General features: G+C 40.6%; 1 protein-coding gene across 10 annotated transcripts in view; it reads right to left on the bottom strand.

Moving 5' to 3' along the window:
* LOC128440608 (neurofibromin) overlaps positions 1 to 20101 on the bottom strand; it is a 165799-nt gene that overhangs the window by 38491 nt on the left and 107207 nt on the right. For 9 of the 10 annotated variants that reach the window (XM_053423361.1, XM_053423366.1, XM_053423363.1 and 6 more), the window contains 18 exons: positions 16630 to 17062; positions 16206 to 16546; positions 15600 to 15802; positions 12119 to 12312; positions 11901 to 12041; positions 10209 to 10488; positions 9816 to 10030; positions 9429 to 9490; positions 9198 to 9339; positions 6293 to 6394; positions 5022 to 5162; positions 4706 to 4832; positions 4251 to 4382; positions 3135 to 3270; positions 1268 to 1428; positions 1021 to 1143; positions 828 to 946; positions 618 to 718 (listed from right to left, as the gene is read on the bottom strand). In XM_053423361.1, the coding sequence (XP_053279336.1) occupies positions 618 to 718; positions 828 to 946; positions 1021 to 1143; positions 1268 to 1428; positions 3135 to 3270; positions 4251 to 4382; positions 4706 to 4832; positions 5022 to 5162; positions 6293 to 6394; positions 9198 to 9339; positions 9429 to 9490; positions 9816 to 10030; positions 10209 to 10488; positions 11901 to 12041; positions 12119 to 12312; positions 15600 to 15802; positions 16206 to 16546; positions 16630 to 17062 (3153 nt within the window). The remainder of the gene's footprint in view (positions 1 to 617; positions 719 to 827; positions 947 to 1020; positions 1144 to 1267; positions 1429 to 3134; positions 3271 to 4250; positions 4383 to 4705; positions 4833 to 5021; positions 5163 to 6292; positions 6395 to 9197; positions 9340 to 9428; positions 9491 to 9815; positions 10031 to 10208; positions 10489 to 11900; positions 12042 to 12118; positions 12313 to 15599; positions 15803 to 16205; positions 16547 to 16629; positions 17063 to 20101) is intronic. The other variant, XM_053423364.1, reaches the window with a different exon arrangement.

Below are 20101 nucleotides of genomic sequence, written 5' to 3'. Positions count from 1 at the left end.
TAAGATGTGTTATCAAATATTTGATGCGGCTCCAGACAAATTCCATTTGGTGGAAGAGGTGGTAAAAATGGCTCTTTTGTTAGTAAAGGTTGCTGACCCCTGACTTAAGAGATAGTAGTAGTACATACTCTGCCTTTTCTGTCAGTGCAGTGTGGTGCTAAGCTGTCCAAATATAAAGAGTCCAGTTTGTTGTCATAGAGCCAATTATCTCAACTTGACAGCTCTCGCTGATGTAGGAGTTGCTGTTGTTTGTAATCCAATTTGGTATTCAGATTGAAAAGACACGATGGACTAACAGAAGAGCTGTTTAGTTGGGGTTAATATTAGTCTTGTATGGACGCCTATTCCCCTTCAAAAATCCTGTCTAACTTCCTGTGCCTTGTCCCTAGGGCAACAGCAGTAGCATCCCAGCTCAAAAGCATGCTCTCTGAAACAGCTTAAACGTATACTGTTTCTTTGGAGCTTCTGATAGAACTCTGCCACAGGTTATGGATGCTTTGTGATTGGCCTTTCAGCTCATTAAGGTATTTCTATGTTATGTGAACTATGTGATCAGAACTAATTCTGACAGCTTAGAATAGAGCTTAACCCACAGAGGCTGTATATTGTACACTTACACAACTGGGAAAACCTTTGGGAAGACGACGCAAGCTTCAGCCAAGTACTCGTACAAAATCCGTTGGTCAAAGTCATCAGTAGTATATTTGACCTGGGTTGCCTGGAAAACAGAGCAACGGTCTGTTAACTAAAAGAGTCAGAGATGAAAGAAATAGCATTTAATTACTATCAGTAATGATCCTCCGATCTGAACTGTTATTTTTCCTCACCAGCACAGTGAGGAGTAGAGCTTGGATTTTTGGATCAGTCAGCACCTCCTCATCAAGCAGAACGTTGGACTCTGATACAGATACTTTACGGAGGTGAGAGTTTCCAATTCTTTGTGTCTCTGGAATTGGAACATGGAGGAATTAGATTAAATATCTCCATATCTATCAGGATATGCCAGGATGATACGCTCACCTATCTCATAGTCGTTTTCTGCTACACGCCTCATCTTGGGAGGGGTGGTCATACCCGACTCCATCTCTGGTCTTTTTGGTGCTTTGGAGTCTGATATGAGATGATCAAAGCTCTTCCTGGTGCCTGGGCAACAAACAAACACAATAATTACATTAACAATCTCATGGTTTATAATGAACATTTCTAGGGATACTTCACCCAAAGAAAGATCAACATGTATTGTAAAGAGCAGAGAGAGAAATCATACCCAGAAGCTTCTTGGTGTTAGCTTGTGAGGGCTGACCCATGTCAAGGCTCATGGACTTGCGTGTACGTGGGCTGATCTGGCCCACACTAGGGTAGTGATGGGTTGAAAGATAGCGCTCTGAAACCTGAGGTGATGTCCATGGCTGAGTCTCTCGCAGACTTCTGAGAGATAGGTAAATAGACAAAGTCTTGACTCATTTTAAAGCTATAACCCGGACATTGGTTGACATAATCCAAACTATGACACATTCTCACTTCATTAAGTGGTGTGTATATATATATAAATAAATATATATATATATATAAATAAAGGTGCATCTCAATAAATTAGAATATCATGGAAAAGTTCATTTATTTAGATATTTCAATTAAAAAAGCGAAACTCATATTATATAGATTCATTACATACAGAGTGAAATATTTCAAGCATTTATTTCTTAAAATGTTGATGATTATGGCTTACAGCTAATGAAAACCCAAAATTTTGTATCTCAGAAAATTTGAATATTGTGACAAAGTTCAATATGGTAGACTCACGATGTCCCACTCTAATCAGCTAATTAACTCAAAACACCTGCAAAGGTTTACTTAGCATTTAAATAGTGTCTAAGGCTGGTTCAGTAGGCTACAAAATCATGGGAAAGACTGCTGACTCGACAGTTGTCCAGAAGACAGTCATTGAAACCCTCCACAAGGAGGGTAAGCCCGAAAAGGTCATTGCTAAAGACGCTGGCTGTTCACAGAGTGCTGTATCCAAGCATATTCATAGAAAGATGAGTGGAAGGAAAAAGTGTTGTATAAAAATGTGCACAAGCAACAGGGATAACCGTAGCATTGAGAGGATTGTGAAGCAACGGCCATTCAAGAATTTGGGGGAGATTCACAGGGAGTGGACTGAGGCTAGAGTCAGTGCATCGACAGCCAACATGCACAGACATATCCATGACAACTGTTGCATTCCTCGTGTCAAGCCACTCCTGAACAAGAGACAATGTCAGAAGTGCTGCACATAGATACTCTATGAATGTGTTTGTGAATGGGTGATTGTAAAACTTTACTGTAAAGCGCTTTTAGTGGTCATCAGGAATAAAAAAAAGCACTATATAAATACAGACCATATACCATTTTAATGCAGCAGTCGAAAGCTGAAATTCAAAAATGCTAAGAGAAAAGATAGGTACTATATCATGTCTTATACCAGAAAGATGAATTCATAACATTTACAAATTTCACCAGTTTAGTATGTTAGTAAGCCAATATTTGCTACTAAAACAAAAAAGTACAGCTTAAGCAGATCGTGAGGTCATTTGTTTTGTTTAGCCATAAACAAGAGTACTGGAGAATTATATAAAAAAAGGAACTTTTAACATTCCCAAATCATTGGGACTATTCAGACATTTGAAATATTACAGCGACGGGAGTTCACTCTAAACTAGCTCAAGTTTGATGTCATTCACCTTTTGCTATTGCATAAGCTACAGAGTAGATTATTTCAATCTTCCATCTTAATTTAGAGGGGGAAAACAAAGTTTTTTTGTGTGGGACAGAGCAGTTGTGGAAGGCTATAAATCTTAAAAAAAGGTTTTCCGTAACAAGAGACAATTGTACATCAGGACGTAAATCTAGGTCTTCTTCACTTTATAAATCAAGTTATAATACCTGGCCAGAGAGCAGATAACAGAAGTAAATGTGTGAGTAAATTGCATGAGAAAAGGATATCAAAACAGCTTGGTCAGTGTTACAATCTAACATAGAGTTGTGCCTTGTGCCATGCTGAGGCTAAGCTTTGTACCAAAAATATGTAGGATACTTTTTACAGGTACATCAGCCAACTCCATCCTTTATATTCCTCTCCGTTACTGGCTCACCTGCAGCTGGGATCAGCGATGTGACTACAGTAGGTATCCATGGGTACTGGGTCCATGGACAGGTCAGAAATAAGTAGTGACTTCCTGTGTTTGAGGCTGCAGCGACTTCGGACCTCCTCAGATACAGTGAGGAGTGCTGTACCATACCATAAAAGAGATAGCAACAATAATATCAGAGCATACTCAAACCAACCACCACCATAAAAGATAATGGTTCAGAAATTTGTACTATATTCTCTAAGTAAAAGTTCTCCCCTAAAAATAAATGACTGTATGCAGAGACAAAGTAGGTGTAATTGAGACCCTGAAATATTTAGAACGTTGCTTTATAATATTTTTCAGTGGCAGAATATGATATATTGAAACAGAATTTTAATAGTAGATATTATGGATGGATGATGCATTTACAGTATGACAGTAAGTGTGTTAAGCAACGTTCACACTGGAAGCCTTACCGCACAATTCAGAATTTTTTTCAGATCTGATTTATTTATGTAGCTGTTCACATTATCTTTTCAAATGTGGTCGATTTCAGACTCCAATGTGAATTGTGCATGGCCCTAATGTGACCCTTATGCGCAAAAGCACAACCAGTCGTCACACGCAGCACGCGGTGTACGGAAGTAAACAAGGAGAAGAAGTCTGTTATAAACGCAGGGGGCAAAAATTTGAGTGTTTAGGGTTTCACTTTTCTTTTGATATGCTTGCCATTACAGACCTCTTATAATACGACCCCTAACGTTTTGCTTGAATAGATGTGTCACCCTAAGTACTCTGTCTAAAGCCTAACTGTCTCTCCAGTGACTACCTCTGTCACAGCGGTCTTCCATGTTTATTTTCGCTGGGGGACTCCTGACCGCCCCATCTCCTGTGCAAAATTATGAGCAATGTTGATCTAGAGTGAGGTAAAAGTTGCATTGAAATAGAGATCACATGGCTGATCTTTATCTGATTTAGAACTACGTTTAAAAGAGGCTCAAATCTGATTTGAAAAAATCAGATTCCTTGTGATTCTTGCTGTTCACACTGTAATTAAACAATCCGAACTGCATCACATAGGGGAAAATCAGATTCAGGGCCCTTGGGGACCCGCTGTGTGAATGTAGTGTTACTTACCAGCCAGATAGGCAACACTCTGGGTGTTGACCTCAAACTTGTCACATTTCAGATGTTTACTGATGAGAGTCAAAAGTGTGTGCAGGATTCTCACTGTTCTCGCTACTGTGGTGGGTGATGGGTGCCTGTAGCCTAAAGACACAAGTTAAAGACATGAAAATAGACTCTCAGGGACAGCATGCTGATCACAAAAAAGCCATAGTGCTGAAGCAAGACACATTACACCCAAAAACAGCTGTAATATCACATTTGGTGGTATTTACTCTAACTTTCTGAATGTTATTGACTTTCTTTTGAAATACATTACTAAAACACAGTGATGGCCGCAATTTTTTTTTTGTTGTCAAGGTGGGTCATGTGAATATGTCCACCCAGTGCTTTAACAAAGACTACAAGGTATTAATTTAACATTGGATGACTGCCATTGAATGTTTATCTCTCAGCAGCTGCTTTACCTTTAAGTAGGTGGCCCACCAGTGCAAAGTTGAAATTGGCACTAAAATTGAGGCCCACAAAATGATCCATCTGCTTACAGTGCCACTCTAAAGGATGTCTAATTTCCATGAAGACTTCTTCTGGGCTCTGGAGGAGAAGACACATATAAAGTAATGTACTGTGTCAACGATTTAAAACCATTTACTGTCTCAACTAAACAATGAAGTGTAGTGATTTTCAGTTGGCATCAAACATCAAAATGTGGGAATGGGTAAGCACTGGAGACCTTGTCCTTCCCAAGTTTAAGGTTAGGCGTGTTTTAAGGCATTTATTTACCTTGTCATTGAAGATGCGCATTGTGTCCAAAGTGTGGAGGTTCTGCTCCAGCAGGGCAGTTCCAGCAGAGTACAGATTTACTTCGTCCAGCTGCAGCACAGCTACTGCGATCCAGAAGAGAGCTTTGTGCATGGGGGACTCCTGCCAACACACACAGGAGGGGCTCATATGCACAGTAATTCCTAGACAATGTGAGTCTGTAAACATAAGGGGTGGGTTATACTGATATTTTCAGGGACATAATTAAATGTGTTATTTCTTGAAATGTCCACACACGTTTAGGCTCAACTACCACAAGGACTCATGAATGAAACCTGAATTGTTGATTTGGTCATACAAGAAACCTATGGAATTCTGATTTTCAACAAGCCGTCCCTCCTTTAATATAAATAGTGTTGTCATATTGTTTTAAAGCAGTATGCTATATACAATTACAGCATTATTAGTGACTAAAATTCTAAAATTGGTCAAATTCTCACAAAAGTTAGAAAATAATGTCATCAGGACGTCCAGCAAGTTTGGTCTTAGCTTCTTGAGTTGTTGCTGAGATATCATCAGTTATCTAAAGATGCTTCACAGAAGAGGCATTACTGAATTTTTACAATATTGTTCAGACACAGTTCGAGATCATTACATTGTCAGGCTCGGTCAAAAGCTCAATGAACTACTTTGTTGATGGGCTCCAAGACTTGTTTCCGATAAAATCTGCATGGAAAATGTTATTAATATCTATGATGGTAAGGATGAATGATCATTTGACACATATCCACATACCAAAGGGATGATCAGAGAATCACTAATGATTTGGTGAATACTCAGCTGATATAAAATTTGCGTATATCACACTTTAGAAAATGGCTTTAAAAACGAATTAAGTTTAGCAATACTAATTCCACTTAACATGATTCATAACTACACACAGCCTTGAGGAAAAAAATTATCCAAACTGACCATAGCCACATCAATTGATAACTGGGACCTTCTTTACATCTTCTCCAGAAGTGAGAAGAACAACTTTGGTGGTTAACTACTATAAATTCAGTCTTGTCCTGTCGATTCCATTTTATTTGCAAATGAGTCAGTAGCAGCTGGCAAAACACCACAGAGACATAGCAGGTATACAATTTGATAACATTTCAAATACTGCCACAATTTTAAGTCTGAAACTGTTTATTAATTTGTAGTAAGTATTAGGTAAGCACAGGCTATTCTTTGTACACAAAATAACAGCTGTAGTTGTGGCTGCAAGTGGATTTAGAGTGGTTGTATACCTTGCTGAGAAGAGGCTGCAGCTTGGTTAGAGCAATGACTGTGGCTTCAATTAGTACTTGGCTGTTGTAATTGTCCGGTCCCTTCAGACAGCTCTCTAGACCCTGTTATGGTGAGATGAAGACAATGGACAAAAATGACAACTTTGCAGTTGTATGTCTCCTCCAAACAGTCAAGTTACAGGAAAAATTGTCATAAATATGTACTGTAAATTAAATATGTTTTTTCCTGAGGTGTGGCATTGAATAATGGCCAGAACATGTTATGAACAGCGTATGGAATGCACAACATTATAATGTCACAGTAAAGTTTGTCTCGCCATTAGGGTGTAAAATGTCATCACTTAATTTCCCTTTGTTCTGTTATTTGCATTATGGCTTTCACAATATAAGATTTTCACTAAATTGTGTTTAAAATAAATAATTTTAACAATATCACAATATCTATAAAAAAAGTCAAAAAAATATTATTATCATCAACCTGTTTCATCCTTTACATTTATATTGCTTATTTTATCTCATCTTTGGCAAGTGAATTAGTCTCAAATAAAAAAAAAATGTTTACCCTTAAAATCATGAGCAAATATGACAATTTTGATGTTTCAGAAGTATTCAGTCATAGATGTCCCCATTTTCTCATTAATGTTTTAATTAATATTTGTAATAGTAGCATTGAATTAAAATTCAATAACACTTTTTCCACTATGGTTTCACTTCTTTGTCTCCAGTACATCTTCACAAAGACAAACACGGCCCTTGCTTATGCAGCCGGTGGTGACGCAGCAGATTTTTAAGTGTATTGCTCCTAAGAGAACAGCTGATAAGGGACCGAATTGTGGTTGGAATACAATTTTAAACTTGAATTCAAAATCCAAATTTTAGGCCCAATTATATTTTCTATTTATATGCTTCCTCTTGGCCAAATCATCCAACCCCACAACGTCTCCATCCACTGCTATGCAGATGACACACAGATATATCTTCAGCTGAGACCCTTGAAAGCCACCTAACCCCATCAATCAGATTGAACAATCAATGTAAAGCCTGTTGCCAGGTACCTAGGAGTTTTGTTTGAACAATCACTCATTTTCAAACCACAAATAGAAAAAGTAGGGTTAGGGGTTAGTTTCCAGTCCTGCTTCCTACAAATCAGAACCATCTCAAAAATCGAACCCGTACTTTCACACCAGGACTTGAAAAAAGTAATTCATTTTGTCTGCTCTAGACTGATTTACTGTAAGCCCCTCCTCTCTGGCATAAGCCAAAAGTCACTCTAACTAGGTCAGAACGCAACAACTCGGCTTCTGACTGGTCTCAAAAGGCAACATCACATCACCCCCTCTCTGCATTGGCTCCCTGTCCGTTTTAGAATTGACTTAAACATTTAACTGATCACTTTAAAAGAACGCCAGGGTCTGGCCCCAGGCTACATCACAAAATTACTGACCCCTTAAGTGCCTTAGATGCTCAGTTGTAGCCCTGTTTGCTGTTCCAAAGTCGAGGTTGAAAACATAATGTGGCCATGCCTTTGCCATCAGGGCCCCTCGGCTTTAGAATGGCCTACCTGAGGAGATAAGGCTTGCAGAGTCAGTGACTTCATTTAAATCACTTCCTAACACCTATTTTTATAGACCTGCTTTCATGTGAAACTGTAATTTTATTGTTTTCTTTTCACCTTTTATTTCACTTGCTCACTTATTTTTATTGTCATTCTCTTCCTGTTAAAGCACTTTGTAAACTCTGTTTTTAAAAAGTGCTATATAAATAAAGTTTATTATATTATTATTATGCGAGATACTAAACTATCATGATCTTACAATTGACATTAGAAAAAGCAATGACAAGAGTGAGACTGAGTGCATCAGTGAAAAGCAACAGCCAGTGCCACGATGGACAGAGCAGTTCTCTCTCTCCAAAGTATCTCTGACTCCAGAGCTTCAGGCTTCAGACAAGAACAACAACTATTATTATTATTTTAACTGTTGCTGCTATCATTAATACATCTTTACATCCATAATTATCATTCTTATTGTTTTCATTATAACAAGTAGTCAGAGCTGAAACCTGATGGTGCACAGATTTTCCTGGTGTCTCTCTACTCTCCCCTCCCTCCCCAAAAAAGCTCTCTTCTCTCCACTCTTTTCCACTTTTCTCCCCTCTCCTCCCCATTTTTCTCTGCTCAACCCAACCGTTCGAGGCAGATGGCCACATTGAGTCTGGTTCTGCTAGGTTTCTTCCAGTTATTTTCTCTCCACAGTTGCCAAAGTGCTTGCTCATTGTGGGAACTGTGGGTTTCTATATAATTTTTAAGGTATTGACCTTCTTTGTAAAGTGCCTAGAGATATTTTATATTATGATGAAGGCTATATACAAATTCAATTTTATTTAATTCAAAAATTGAATTTTAGGCAATACAGAAATGAAACACCAGCGGGCCAAAGGCAGAGAAGGAGAAAGCAGAAATCCAGTCATCTGGATGCAGCAGGTGCAGACAGGGAAGAAAACATCTCTGGAAGGACTGCCCTGCTCGTAATGCTCAGTGCAGGAGGTGTGATGAAAAGGGGCACTTTACAAAGAAATGCAGATCAACTGGTGGTGTACATGAAATTACAGAGGCACAAATAGAGAGTACAGAGGAAGATTTTGCTTTCCTGGGAGAAATGCGCTCAGAGGGAACAGAGGAGTGTAACAAAATGGCTGCTGAGTAAATCTGCTGGCTATGAGGTGCTTTAAAAAATGAATGAAGTGCTTGAAGTTGACCACAATTTGACAAAACACATCAAGGCAATGGAAATGTGTTCCTCCTCCAGGGTATCCATTGGTAAAATAGTTAAAGTAGTCCAGCTTGACAAAAACACACCATTCAATTCTGACAGAGATGGTTGTATAAGTGAAGGTGGGCTCTCACCCGGTCTATGCTGAGCAGAGGGCTTGCCTTGCTGAGGATTCGGATGATCTGCTTGATCTGGCCATGGCTCACTCTCTTACTTATGCAGCCAAAAACCACTAGCGCTCTTGGTTGAAGAGACGGGTTATACTGGAATGCAAACCTAGAATCCAACCACACACAAACACATATGATACACAGTGTAATGTTCTTAGTATTGATGCATTAAAATAGGATGAAGGAAGTTTATACTTCTGTGCAAGCTCTGTCCACTGGTCTAACCACTTGCAGGCTGGGATGTCCCTCATACAAGCCTGAAAAAAGACAAAACGGTGCAAACAGATTGAGAACATTGGCCAGAGTTGGAAAATCTCTTAGACAGAAGACAAACAAGTGAGGTGCAGACCAGAGTGAGCCTGTACATGTTTTTGACATTGATAATCTAGCGTCAGTAATCTGTCAATGTGTGGTAAACACAGAAACCCAAAAGACAATAACATTAGTATACATTTTATTTCCTACTTTCGAACACTCACATGCTGGACTATCTGAGGTTGTCCTACATATCGAATGAATGCACTAGGGAAAGAGTATTACTGAACAGCCTATGTCGAGTAGGCTTGACGTTCTCTTACTTACCTCCATGATTTCCAATAAGGCCTCAGTGACTGTCTCCAGGGAGGACAGGGCGAATGTCTCCCTCTCATAAGAGCCTGGTGAAAAGGAACGGTCTCTGTAGCTGGAGCGGAAGGCAATGACGGCAGCTGACTTGACTTTGCTGATGCCAAACAGCAGGTAAAACTTTGGCAGACTGAATTCGGTCAGGCTTAGCCTCAGCACCTGCTTTGTCTCCTCTGGAATCATTAAACACAATAACATACATTAATTTCCACTGTGTAGTGTGTGTTCCCTATTGTTCAAGTGGCTTGAGTGCACAAGCCTTTGCATTGCTCTTTTAAAGTTTGATACAAGTCTGATACAACAATGGCAGCAGGATGCTGGCCTAAGCACACAGATGATGTTATTGCTCACCACTGAAGTTAAGCTGTGAGCAGGTGCAGAGGGAGTGGATGATGTTGATGACCAAACCATGGGTGGAAGCTCTAAGCGAAAGCGGCCCTGTAGCTACCAGCAGGGTCACCACGTGGAACAGGTATGGCAGGTGGGCTGCAACATCCAGGGAGTTATTGAAGGACAGCATGAGCATGTAGCGTGCCAAGATGGCAATATCGTCCCACATTAGGTGCTGTTCCAGCGTGGGTGTTGGCGACAGGCATGTCTTGTCAATGATCTTGCACATCCGACCAATAACCTATCAAGAGAGAGAGAGAGAGCGGTCGCAAGAGAGAGATAAAGAGAGGCCCGACTGAATCATGTGCAGTTATGTGGTGAAACTTTTTCCAGTTTAATGGGCCCATAATTTACAACTTTAATTTGAGGTATTGGTACCCCTAAGATTATTTATCAGTGGTTTAAAGTAGAACAAATGTCTGCAATGTGTATTTGCATGTCCTCTTTTCTGCCTCTCTCTGGAGCTGCAGACAGAACAGGCTGTTTTCGCCTGCCTCTTGATTGGCTGACTACACTTTGAGTGACACCCCGACCAGGCCAATTCTGGCGCATTTACGAGGGTAAATACTTTCAGGGTACCTACTGACCCCCTTCAATTAAGAACGGATAGTAAAAGCCCAGAAAATGTATTTTACACAATATGGGCACTTTAAAGAAAAGTTATCCATTCAATAAACTTGTCACTTGATCTATAAAACAATGTTGGTGCTGAAATAAATTATTTATTATACATTGCTGAAAACTACATCTAGATTTTCCTTCAGAAATATGGAAAAGTATCATTCAAACTGACTCTAGAAAGATTTTAAGTGACAATTATGTTGCCAAATTTGTTGTCAAAAGGTGTAAAATTTCAGTGGGGTTAATTGTATTGCAGCGTGCAAACTTTGATGCATCTCAAGACAAGCTACTTGCAGCATTGTGTCAACTGATGCCTAGAGCACATGCCAGATGCTCTATACAGACAGAGCAGAGGTACAGTAACACTACAGAACCACTTTTTTTGAGTGCACTACTAGGATGCATAGTTGACCTGCTAATGTGGTGCTGCCTGTTTGGGGCTGCCTGAAGTGTATTCCTGAAGAGTGAGATATCTGAGTAGATGAAGTTGCCTTCCTGTAGGTGGGATGTGTTGATGCAGGAAAATGTGTCAAATATAGCTGCTTTTCAAGAATGTTGACACATGACAAGACACCCCCACTGGATCATACAAAACTAAAAATACTGCAAAATGCTGTTACTTTAGACGAGGCAATCTTACTGTTGCTTCATTAGTTAACCTCATTTAAAGTAGAGTCAAGACATCAGGTACCTTTATGTAAATGCATGATCAAACAATATCCTACATATATTATGTGTTTGTGTGTGTGTGTGTGTGTGTGTGTGTGTGCATGTGCTTTGTCCAGGTGGAGTGCAGAGGGAGAAAACTAAGCATGTACATGCAGTGGCCAAGTTACATGAGTGTTTGGCATTGCTCACAAACACTGCTTTACTCACTGATTGAAAAACAATTTCCCCTCTGACAACGTAGAGATCACCAATAGCATCATATTAATTTAAAAAGTATTTCCAGGTTAAGATATGTGGAGAGTATGGGTAACTGTTAAGACATTATTCCAGAATGCAATATGAGCTCACAACTAGGAGTCTCACCTTGCTGGAGACCAATTTGACATTCCCAGAAGCCAGAGCCACTGCAGTATCAGCCATGACCTCTGCTTTGATGGAGCCCAGACCTCCTGTGGCACTTGTCTTAATAAAACTGTCCAACACCACATCCAACAGGTCTGTTATCTGAGGAAACATTGGCAAAGTCAGATGCCTAAACCACAAGACATGTTTTACTCAAACAGTTGGTGTGGTGCACATACCTGGCCCAGGCTTCCCCAGATCTTGGCTTGGATAGAGGGATACATCTGCTTTTCATTAATGGTCATGGTAATGAGTTTGTCCAAAATTGCAGTAACACGCTGGCGCTTGGCATCATCGTTGTGCTTACAGAAGCGAACTAGGTTGAGCAGCCAAGGTGTCATGTACTCCAAGCAGAGATGCTTCAGCTCAATACCTGTAACAGACCGCCACAGAGACTTAACACAGCTCCCGGTTAACTTTATAACACAAGGTACAGACAAGTTCAGAGTTAGGTCAATGCTGCAATGCAAGAGAAATTTGAGATTTTCTCACTGTAACAGTAGGTTGGAAATGGTTTACAGTAGGTTGTACTATTTTAGTTCGTCTTTTTGTAGATAAACCATTCCTCTTTTAAATTAGAACCATACAAGAGTAATCTGTGTTGGAAAACAGCTGTGTAATATCTTCTAAAGGTCTGGAGGACCTTTCAAAAGTTTCAGTAAATAACTGCGATGCCATTGGAATGTCATCAAGACTATCACAGCTGGGGCTGGGATATTACATGATTATGACAGAAAGCCTGCATATAAATTGTAGGCGGGCAAGGAAGGTCTAAACAAATGCCATTACAAACAAAGAAATTACAAATCATAATCAATTTAACAGATATTACCATTTTTAAAGGGGACATATTATGCCCATTTTACCACAATTTGATATGGGTCTTAATGAAATGCCTGTAACATATTTTACCACAAGGGTCATTTAAAACAGCACCCTTTTTACCCTGTCTAAAGATTGACCTGTTTTGAGTGCCTGTTCCTTTAAAAGAGACGAGGGTACAATCTTGCAACCATATCGTTTTGAACCGGAGTCAGGGGTCTCCGAGTGATAGAAAAGCGAGCCTCAGACAGGCGTAGCCCCGGGAAGAACCCGGGGACTACCGGGGCGCATACCAACAGACTTTTGCCAATTCTCTCCGGGACATTGGCTTCAAATATGAATTCATCCATTTCGCTCATGTGTCTTCTGAGGCTGGGACATTATGTACAGATCTGTGCAGCAGACCACAGCGCATCTTGAGTGTTTCATTTGCTGCTAGCCCGCTATTCGGGGAGTATCCGAGGTTTGCAAAAACGAAATAAAGTGCTTCGGCAAATATCTTAACTATAATGAGTAAGAGAGACTCCCATTTCACTTATGACGAGAGAAAGATACAGAAGCTCATTCGCAGTCACTCAAGCATGACATCTCTGACTTAGAGGAACCATAACAATTGCGGGAGTTGTTTTTTTCCAGAGTTTTTGGGTAGGTAGACATGCCAGATACCCAAATTAACGTGTAGAAGCCCTACAAAAGAGGAATTTTCATAATATGTCCACTTTAAGAAACAATTTACTGTGTTTGCTCTTATTTATATAATCACAAACACAACCTTGTTCGCAACCTTGATGTGTGGGATCACATACTTTAACTAACACTACAATTACATGAAACTCTCTGTGCTGTGTAATGTCACCCTCTGACACCTGCTTCACATCATGTATATGTGCTATTTTAAGTGGATAGTTCTATGAAAATTTAAATGAGTTTATTATTTACTCAACACTATGCCTATGGAGGGGTGTGTGAGGTGTTTGACTCCACAAAACACTTCTGGAGTCTCAGATGTAAACTTTGTAGCATCCGAATTCGATACAATTGAAGTAAATGGTGAGTCCTTCAAGTGTAATAAAACAGAAAAAAAAAAAACATGCCTCCATAGTGCTTGTGTGGTGTCATTAAAGTGTCAGCTAGCCCCGACTTTATATGCGACTATAAACGAGGTAATTTATACCTTGTTTTAAGCCAAAATGTCCACAGGAAGTGGCTAAGCCAGCTGCTATAGCCACACAATGGTGTGTCAGAAGGTCCGCGAATGCAACACGTAGGAAGATATCAGTGGACATTTAGGCTTAAAACATTATCATGAGCAAATTATACACTTTAGGGTCGAATATGAATGTCGGGGCTTGCGGAGACTTGGATGACACAACACGAGCAGTATAGAGGCATGTTGAGACTGGACTATTGTAATTCATTATTATCAGGCTCCAGCAGTAAGTCGTTAAAGACTCTACAGCTTGTCCAAAATGCTGCAGCACGTGTCCTGACGAGAACAAAGAGAAGAGAGCACATTTCTCCAGTATTAGCATCGCTACACTGGCTTCCAGTTAAATCTAGAATAGAATTTAAAATTCTTCTCCTCACCTTCAAGGCCCTTAATAATATAGCGCCTTTTTACCTTAAAGAGCTGTTAGTACCTTATAAACCCACTAGAGCACTCCGCTCCCAGAATTCAAGCCTACTTGTCGTCCCTAAAGTCTCCGACTCTAAAGTAGAGTAGGAGCCAGAGCTTTCAGCCATCAAGCCCCTCGGCTGTGGAATCATCTACCACTTTCAGTTCGGGAGGCAGATACCATCTTTTCATTTAAGAGTAGGCTCAAAACCTTCCTTTTTGATAAAGCTTATAGTTAGAGCTAATTAGTGCGGAAGAACGTAACTTTTTCTATTTTATGACACATGACACACGGAGCTTCTCTTTCCAGCTTCTCCTTCCTCTTCTCCATCCCTATCCCCCTTCCCCGGAATCCCTTTGCTTTATCACCCGCAGATCCAGGGCCTCTGTGGCCGCACCATGGATTGCGGTTTGTGGATCGCGCACCGGGGTTGCAGTGTTGGATCCAGTGTGGCGGATTCTGAGTTATGTGGGCTGATCGTGGTGCTGGTGGCGGACCCTGTGTCGCGTTGGCATTGGGCACGGGCGGTGGACCAGGACCGCGGTGGTGGCTCGTGATGGGTCCTGGTGGGCGGCGGTGGACGGTGACTGAGGACTGGAGTGGCGTCTGGTCTGGATGGTGGATCGTGGTCTTGATGGTTGCTGACCATGGACTGTGATTGCAGCGGGACTGCTTGGCATGTCATGTTGGGGTTGTCCTTCGGGATGTCTACCCTCATCAAATGCTGCTAGAGACTTTAATCTTTAATCCTGAAGACTTTAATCTTGATGATGTTTTCCTGCACGTGGCATCTATTGCACTTCTGTCCGTCCTGGGAGAGGGATCCCTCACATGTGGCTCTCTGAGGTTTCTACGTATTTTTACCCTGTTAAAAGGGTTTTTAGTAGTTTTTCCTTACTCTTGCTGAGGGTTAAGGACAGATGATGTCACACCCTGTTAAAGCCCTATGAGATGAATTGTAATTTGTGAATACGGGCTATACAAATACAATTTGATTGATTGATGATTGATGTTATGTTTTCTGTTGTTTTATTACGACTGAAGAAGGACTCACCATTTAATTAAATTGTATTGGATTCTGCTGCAGCAAAACTTACCCCTGAAACTCCAGAACTGTTTTGTGGACTCAAACACTTCACCCACCCCTCCATTGGCATAGTTGTGAGTAGATAATTAGTACATTTTTTATTTTTGAGTTAACTATCCCTTTAAGTGGACGTACTGGACTTGCTGAAGCCTGAGATGCACTCTTCCAAAAACTCCAGTGTTAGATGGGGCTCATTGGCAGCAAGAGTCTTGCTGATGGAGACTATGAAGAGGGTGTTGTTGGCTGGGATGCAGAGGCCTGACGTCTCCAACAGCTGGCCCTCTATCTTTAGGTTAAAGGTGCAGGTCAAAGCACACAACAGATTGTAAGCTGCAGACCTGGATGTGAGAAAGACAATAAGCCAGGTGTTAAGTTAGTTACATGTTTTAAGTTCTTTTGGGCATGTAGAATAACCTTACTTACCTTGTGTGTCTACATCATTAAGAACACAAAAGGTAATTTCATATTTGCAGGGCAAAACAAAAGTGATATGACATGTTGGTACGTACAATTTCTGATACAAAAAATAATACTAAGTAGGCAAGCTTTCTCTGGAAAGAAATTGTTTCACTATTAACAACAGTTAAGAGTGCAGAAGAAAATAAAAAAATTGGGGAAAAAAGAAAAAAAATGGTTTCTTAATCAAATGGTTTAGAGTATCCTTCCCTTTGTAGCCCTACTTATTCCATTAAAGCTGTTAAGACTACTTGGGAAAATATCTACTTGCCCTACATGACTGACCTGAGGCTGGGGTCAGAACTGCCAAGGTTGAGCAGAGCAATGTTGAGCAGAGTGCCAGGAACATCTTTTGGACGGATCTTGGTGTGCTGTGGGATAGAGTCGGGCTGCGACAGCTCCCAGCGTGTCCGTATATGGATGATGGACTGAACGATGGTGTCACACTCCTGGTGCATGAATGTAAGAGGTGTGCCCTGATTGGCCATTGTGAGAGTGAACTGGCTCTCATCCACGAGACAAATCTCTTCAATCTCTGAAGCATAGTAGACATCATTGAGGAAGACTGGTTGGCCAAGGACACGGGTCCGCTCAGCTGAGGTCACCTGAACTGCTGTCGATCCCACCTGATAAACAAGAAAATATGAAAAAATTACAATGTTGAAGTATTCAGCACCTATAATTACAACGGCTACGGCTGCATCCTCACCTTTATTGAGACCTTGGTGTCTTTATGGGCCAGCTTGAGGGCATTATGGAACACTTTAAGATCTTCCTCCAGAGTCAGCGTTGCAGCAGGCAGCTTCTGCTGGTCAGGTTCAATATGCTCGACAAGCTTAGCTGGAGAGTCAATAAACTGGAGTCTCTTGCTGCCCTTCAGGCCTGTCAGAAGCCGCTCGTGGTACTTGGTATACTCTCTCACCCATGTATTGCAGTTGTAGACATAAACAGCTGCTACGTTCTCATAGGCAAAGCCAGGAAAGACCACAAACCACTTAGATAGGAAGTCAGTCTTGAAGCGATTGCTGGGTCCTACATGAGTTAAGTCTACTACTATCTCATAGGGCTTGGCATAGTAGGGTTTGAGGGTAAGGAGGACGTGATAGATGAGCAGGTCACCATTGATTTGCCCCGTTTTGAACCTACAGAAAGAAGATAAATAAACAAATTCAAATTTAAATTCAGGTCTTCTATACTAAATTAATTGCATGTTTAGGTGAGTGGTAAGTTTGTACAAATGAGCAAGACCAAAATTGCAAGCATAATATATTTAGGATTGCAAGAGCAATTTAGCTTCTTTGGTATCAAACCAGAGACCCTGAAATAGTAAAACCAGAAAAAATCCCAAGATTTGGATTAATTTAACAACATCAGCAATGGTTGTAACCAGGAAAGACAGAAACTCAACCACAACTACAGGGCTACACAATACAAAGCAGCTACCCCAAAAGCCAAGACAAAGTGAAGGGGCTGACTGTCCTATAGATGATTGATCAAATGAATCATCGATCTACACATCCGGCAAAGTCCACACAACTAATCTCTACCGTAGCCACCTTCCCCATGCATACTGACAAGTCTTAAAGTACAAGCTGAGTCACACGTGACATTGTTAAGAATTCCATAGGTTTATACAAAATGTTAATGGCCACGATAATTCATCCACATAAGGAAAGAGGAGATCGACCAGAAAACCAATCAACCAAATCAAATCAATTATACCTCATCGTCCCCATTGGGAATTTTTTCCTGGGCCAAAGAAATACTCACATTCCTCACCAACCTTTTCGAGCCCAAGATAACTTTTTAATTCCAAACGTAAGCCGAGATCTAGCACCCTGATATCTTCCAAAAAAAAAACACTTAGTAGGGTCTATCCCCTTAACAGCTGATCAGGTTAAGAGGGAGCTCTGAAGAGGATCATGGCGAGGAAGGCTACAGGCCCTTATGGCATCAGTTCCAGACTACTCAGGGATTTTGCGGAGCAGCCCTGTGAGGTGGTTTTGTACATCTTTAACCTGAGCTTCAGTTTAAAGAGAGTCCCAGCCCTTTGGAAAACTTCCTTTGTGGTCCCTGTACCAAAGACTGCGCACCCAAGGGAACCAAACCCCTTCAGGACGGTAACCTTGACCTTTCACCCGATGAAGACCATAAAGAGGATTATACACAGGCACCTCCAGCCTCCGGTCGATGCTTTTACATTCTGTGCAATCATCCTGTACCACTGCATACTTTATCTCTATACAGACAATACGTTTTCTGTGGTGAAAGGTATATTTTATGTACATATTCTATATTTTTTCATTTAAAATAGTTTAATTCTGGTTGCTTCTTTTTTTATACTTTACAATTTTCAGGTAAACAAAGAGTTAAAAGGACATAATATATAGTCAATTTACCTTGAACAAAGCAAAACAAAAATAAAAAAAGATGCCGGACAGATTACTCAATTACATATACAGTATGGTCCTTTGGAAAAGTTATTGCGGCTAAGAAACATGAGAACAGAGTAATATACTACATCCACTGATGACGTCAGGTAGGTCAGAGTTGATGTGAATGTAAAGATATATTCCACTGAGCAGGTCCCCATGTTTTCTCAAATATTTTCTGTGTTGCCTTTGTGGAGACGCAGAACTCCTAGAGCCAGTGTATAAAGCAGGGTGGAGAAGTAGACTTCCAAGTTAGAAGAAGAAGTTTCTTAGCAACCGCAACTCCTACGTGTAGAGCAATTTGCATATCATAAGAGAGTCTCTGCAGAGCATCCAAGGATGGCCAGATTGTGGTTTGGCTGAATGTCTCTAGAATAGGCTTTTGAGAGCCACTGACAAATTGTAATCCAAAAATGATACAGAGTAGGGCAAAACCAAAAAACTGCGCCAGTGAACCCTCAGCAGCGCCACATTAATCACATTGAGAAGAGAGTGATGGGAAAAAGCGGTTTAGCCTTGTTTTTGAGAACTGCAGTCTATGCACCACTTTTTAATGGAAAAATCTGTAGTGTGAATTTATACAACAATAATTAATCAGTCTTTTCCACTTCCCAGAGCTCCGCGGATATAACCGAGTTCAAGTCCCTAGCCCAGGTCTCCCTAAGGATGCCAGAAGAAACCTGACCAGGCAGACATTCTATGAATTTTGGAGGTGCTTGGAGTCAGGAGGTAGCAAGAGATTTTCAAGGAGGGTGAGTGGTGGTGGGGGATTGCCCAGCTTGAAGATATCAAAAAAGATTTGAGCTTGGAACATTAAACTTACTACTTAGTTGACTAAATGGAGCAAATTATACAAATCTAGTAAAGTTATGATGCCCCCCCCCCTCTCAGCAAACAGCAAAAAAAAAAATATTTGTCCAGGCTTAAATGCGTGGTTTTGGCAAATTGGTGCATGTGAAGAGATACTAGGGGCCCAGCGAGCCACCGTTATCTCATTTGATATGTCGGAGTGACTTGTCTATGAGGGCAGGGCTGGAACACAAAGAGTAGGAAGTGAGGAATTTTTAACAGCAAAGGCCTTAAGTCGTAGCCACAAGAGGTTCCTCTTCGCCTCTGCACCGCACAATTCCAGTAGATAAGAGCCCTGGAATTAGCTGCCCAATGGTAGTGTTTCAGAATTGGCAAACAGAGACCACCCATTTTAGTGGGCTTTTGTATGTGAGACTTGTGTGATTTGTAACATCATATGAAGGAGACTATGATAGAATCGAGCTTCTCTAGCACTCAATATTGTTCTACTGATTCTGTAAAGTAACATTTAAAAGATGTTTTGGATATCTCGTGAGCTTAAGGCTATGATATGTGAAACGATCTTTCAATACAAGAAGAGGCAGGGTTATCATGTTTTTCATGAACAGCGTAGAAAACATTACGATTTTTTGGACATTACAAAAGGAGATTCTGTCTGCAACAAAACCGGTTTGGTCTGGGTGGATTATGTTTGCTTAGCCTTTTTGTTACTATTTTTGATATTTTCAAATCACAATTTAGTAGGGCAATGGACCTGTAATTGCCAGGATCAATTTCATCTTTATCGTATTTTAATATAACACAAATATTTGCTTTGTTCAAGGAGGCTGGGAGCCTCCTGTTTTTAAAAGTGTCGCAAATCATTCTCATTAATTTTGGTGTGAGAGCATTTTGAAAAGCTCTGTAAAACTCTGGCCCAAACCGTACCGATTCAAAAGA

The sequence above is a fragment of the Pleuronectes platessa genome, chromosome 5 (assembly GCF_947347685.1).
Source record: "Pleuronectes platessa chromosome 5, fPlePla1.1, whole genome shotgun sequence".
Lineage (NCBI taxonomy): Eukaryota > Metazoa > Chordata > Actinopteri > Pleuronectiformes > Pleuronectidae > Pleuronectes > Pleuronectes platessa.
This window is presented reverse-complemented; position numbering and strand designations above follow the sequence as displayed.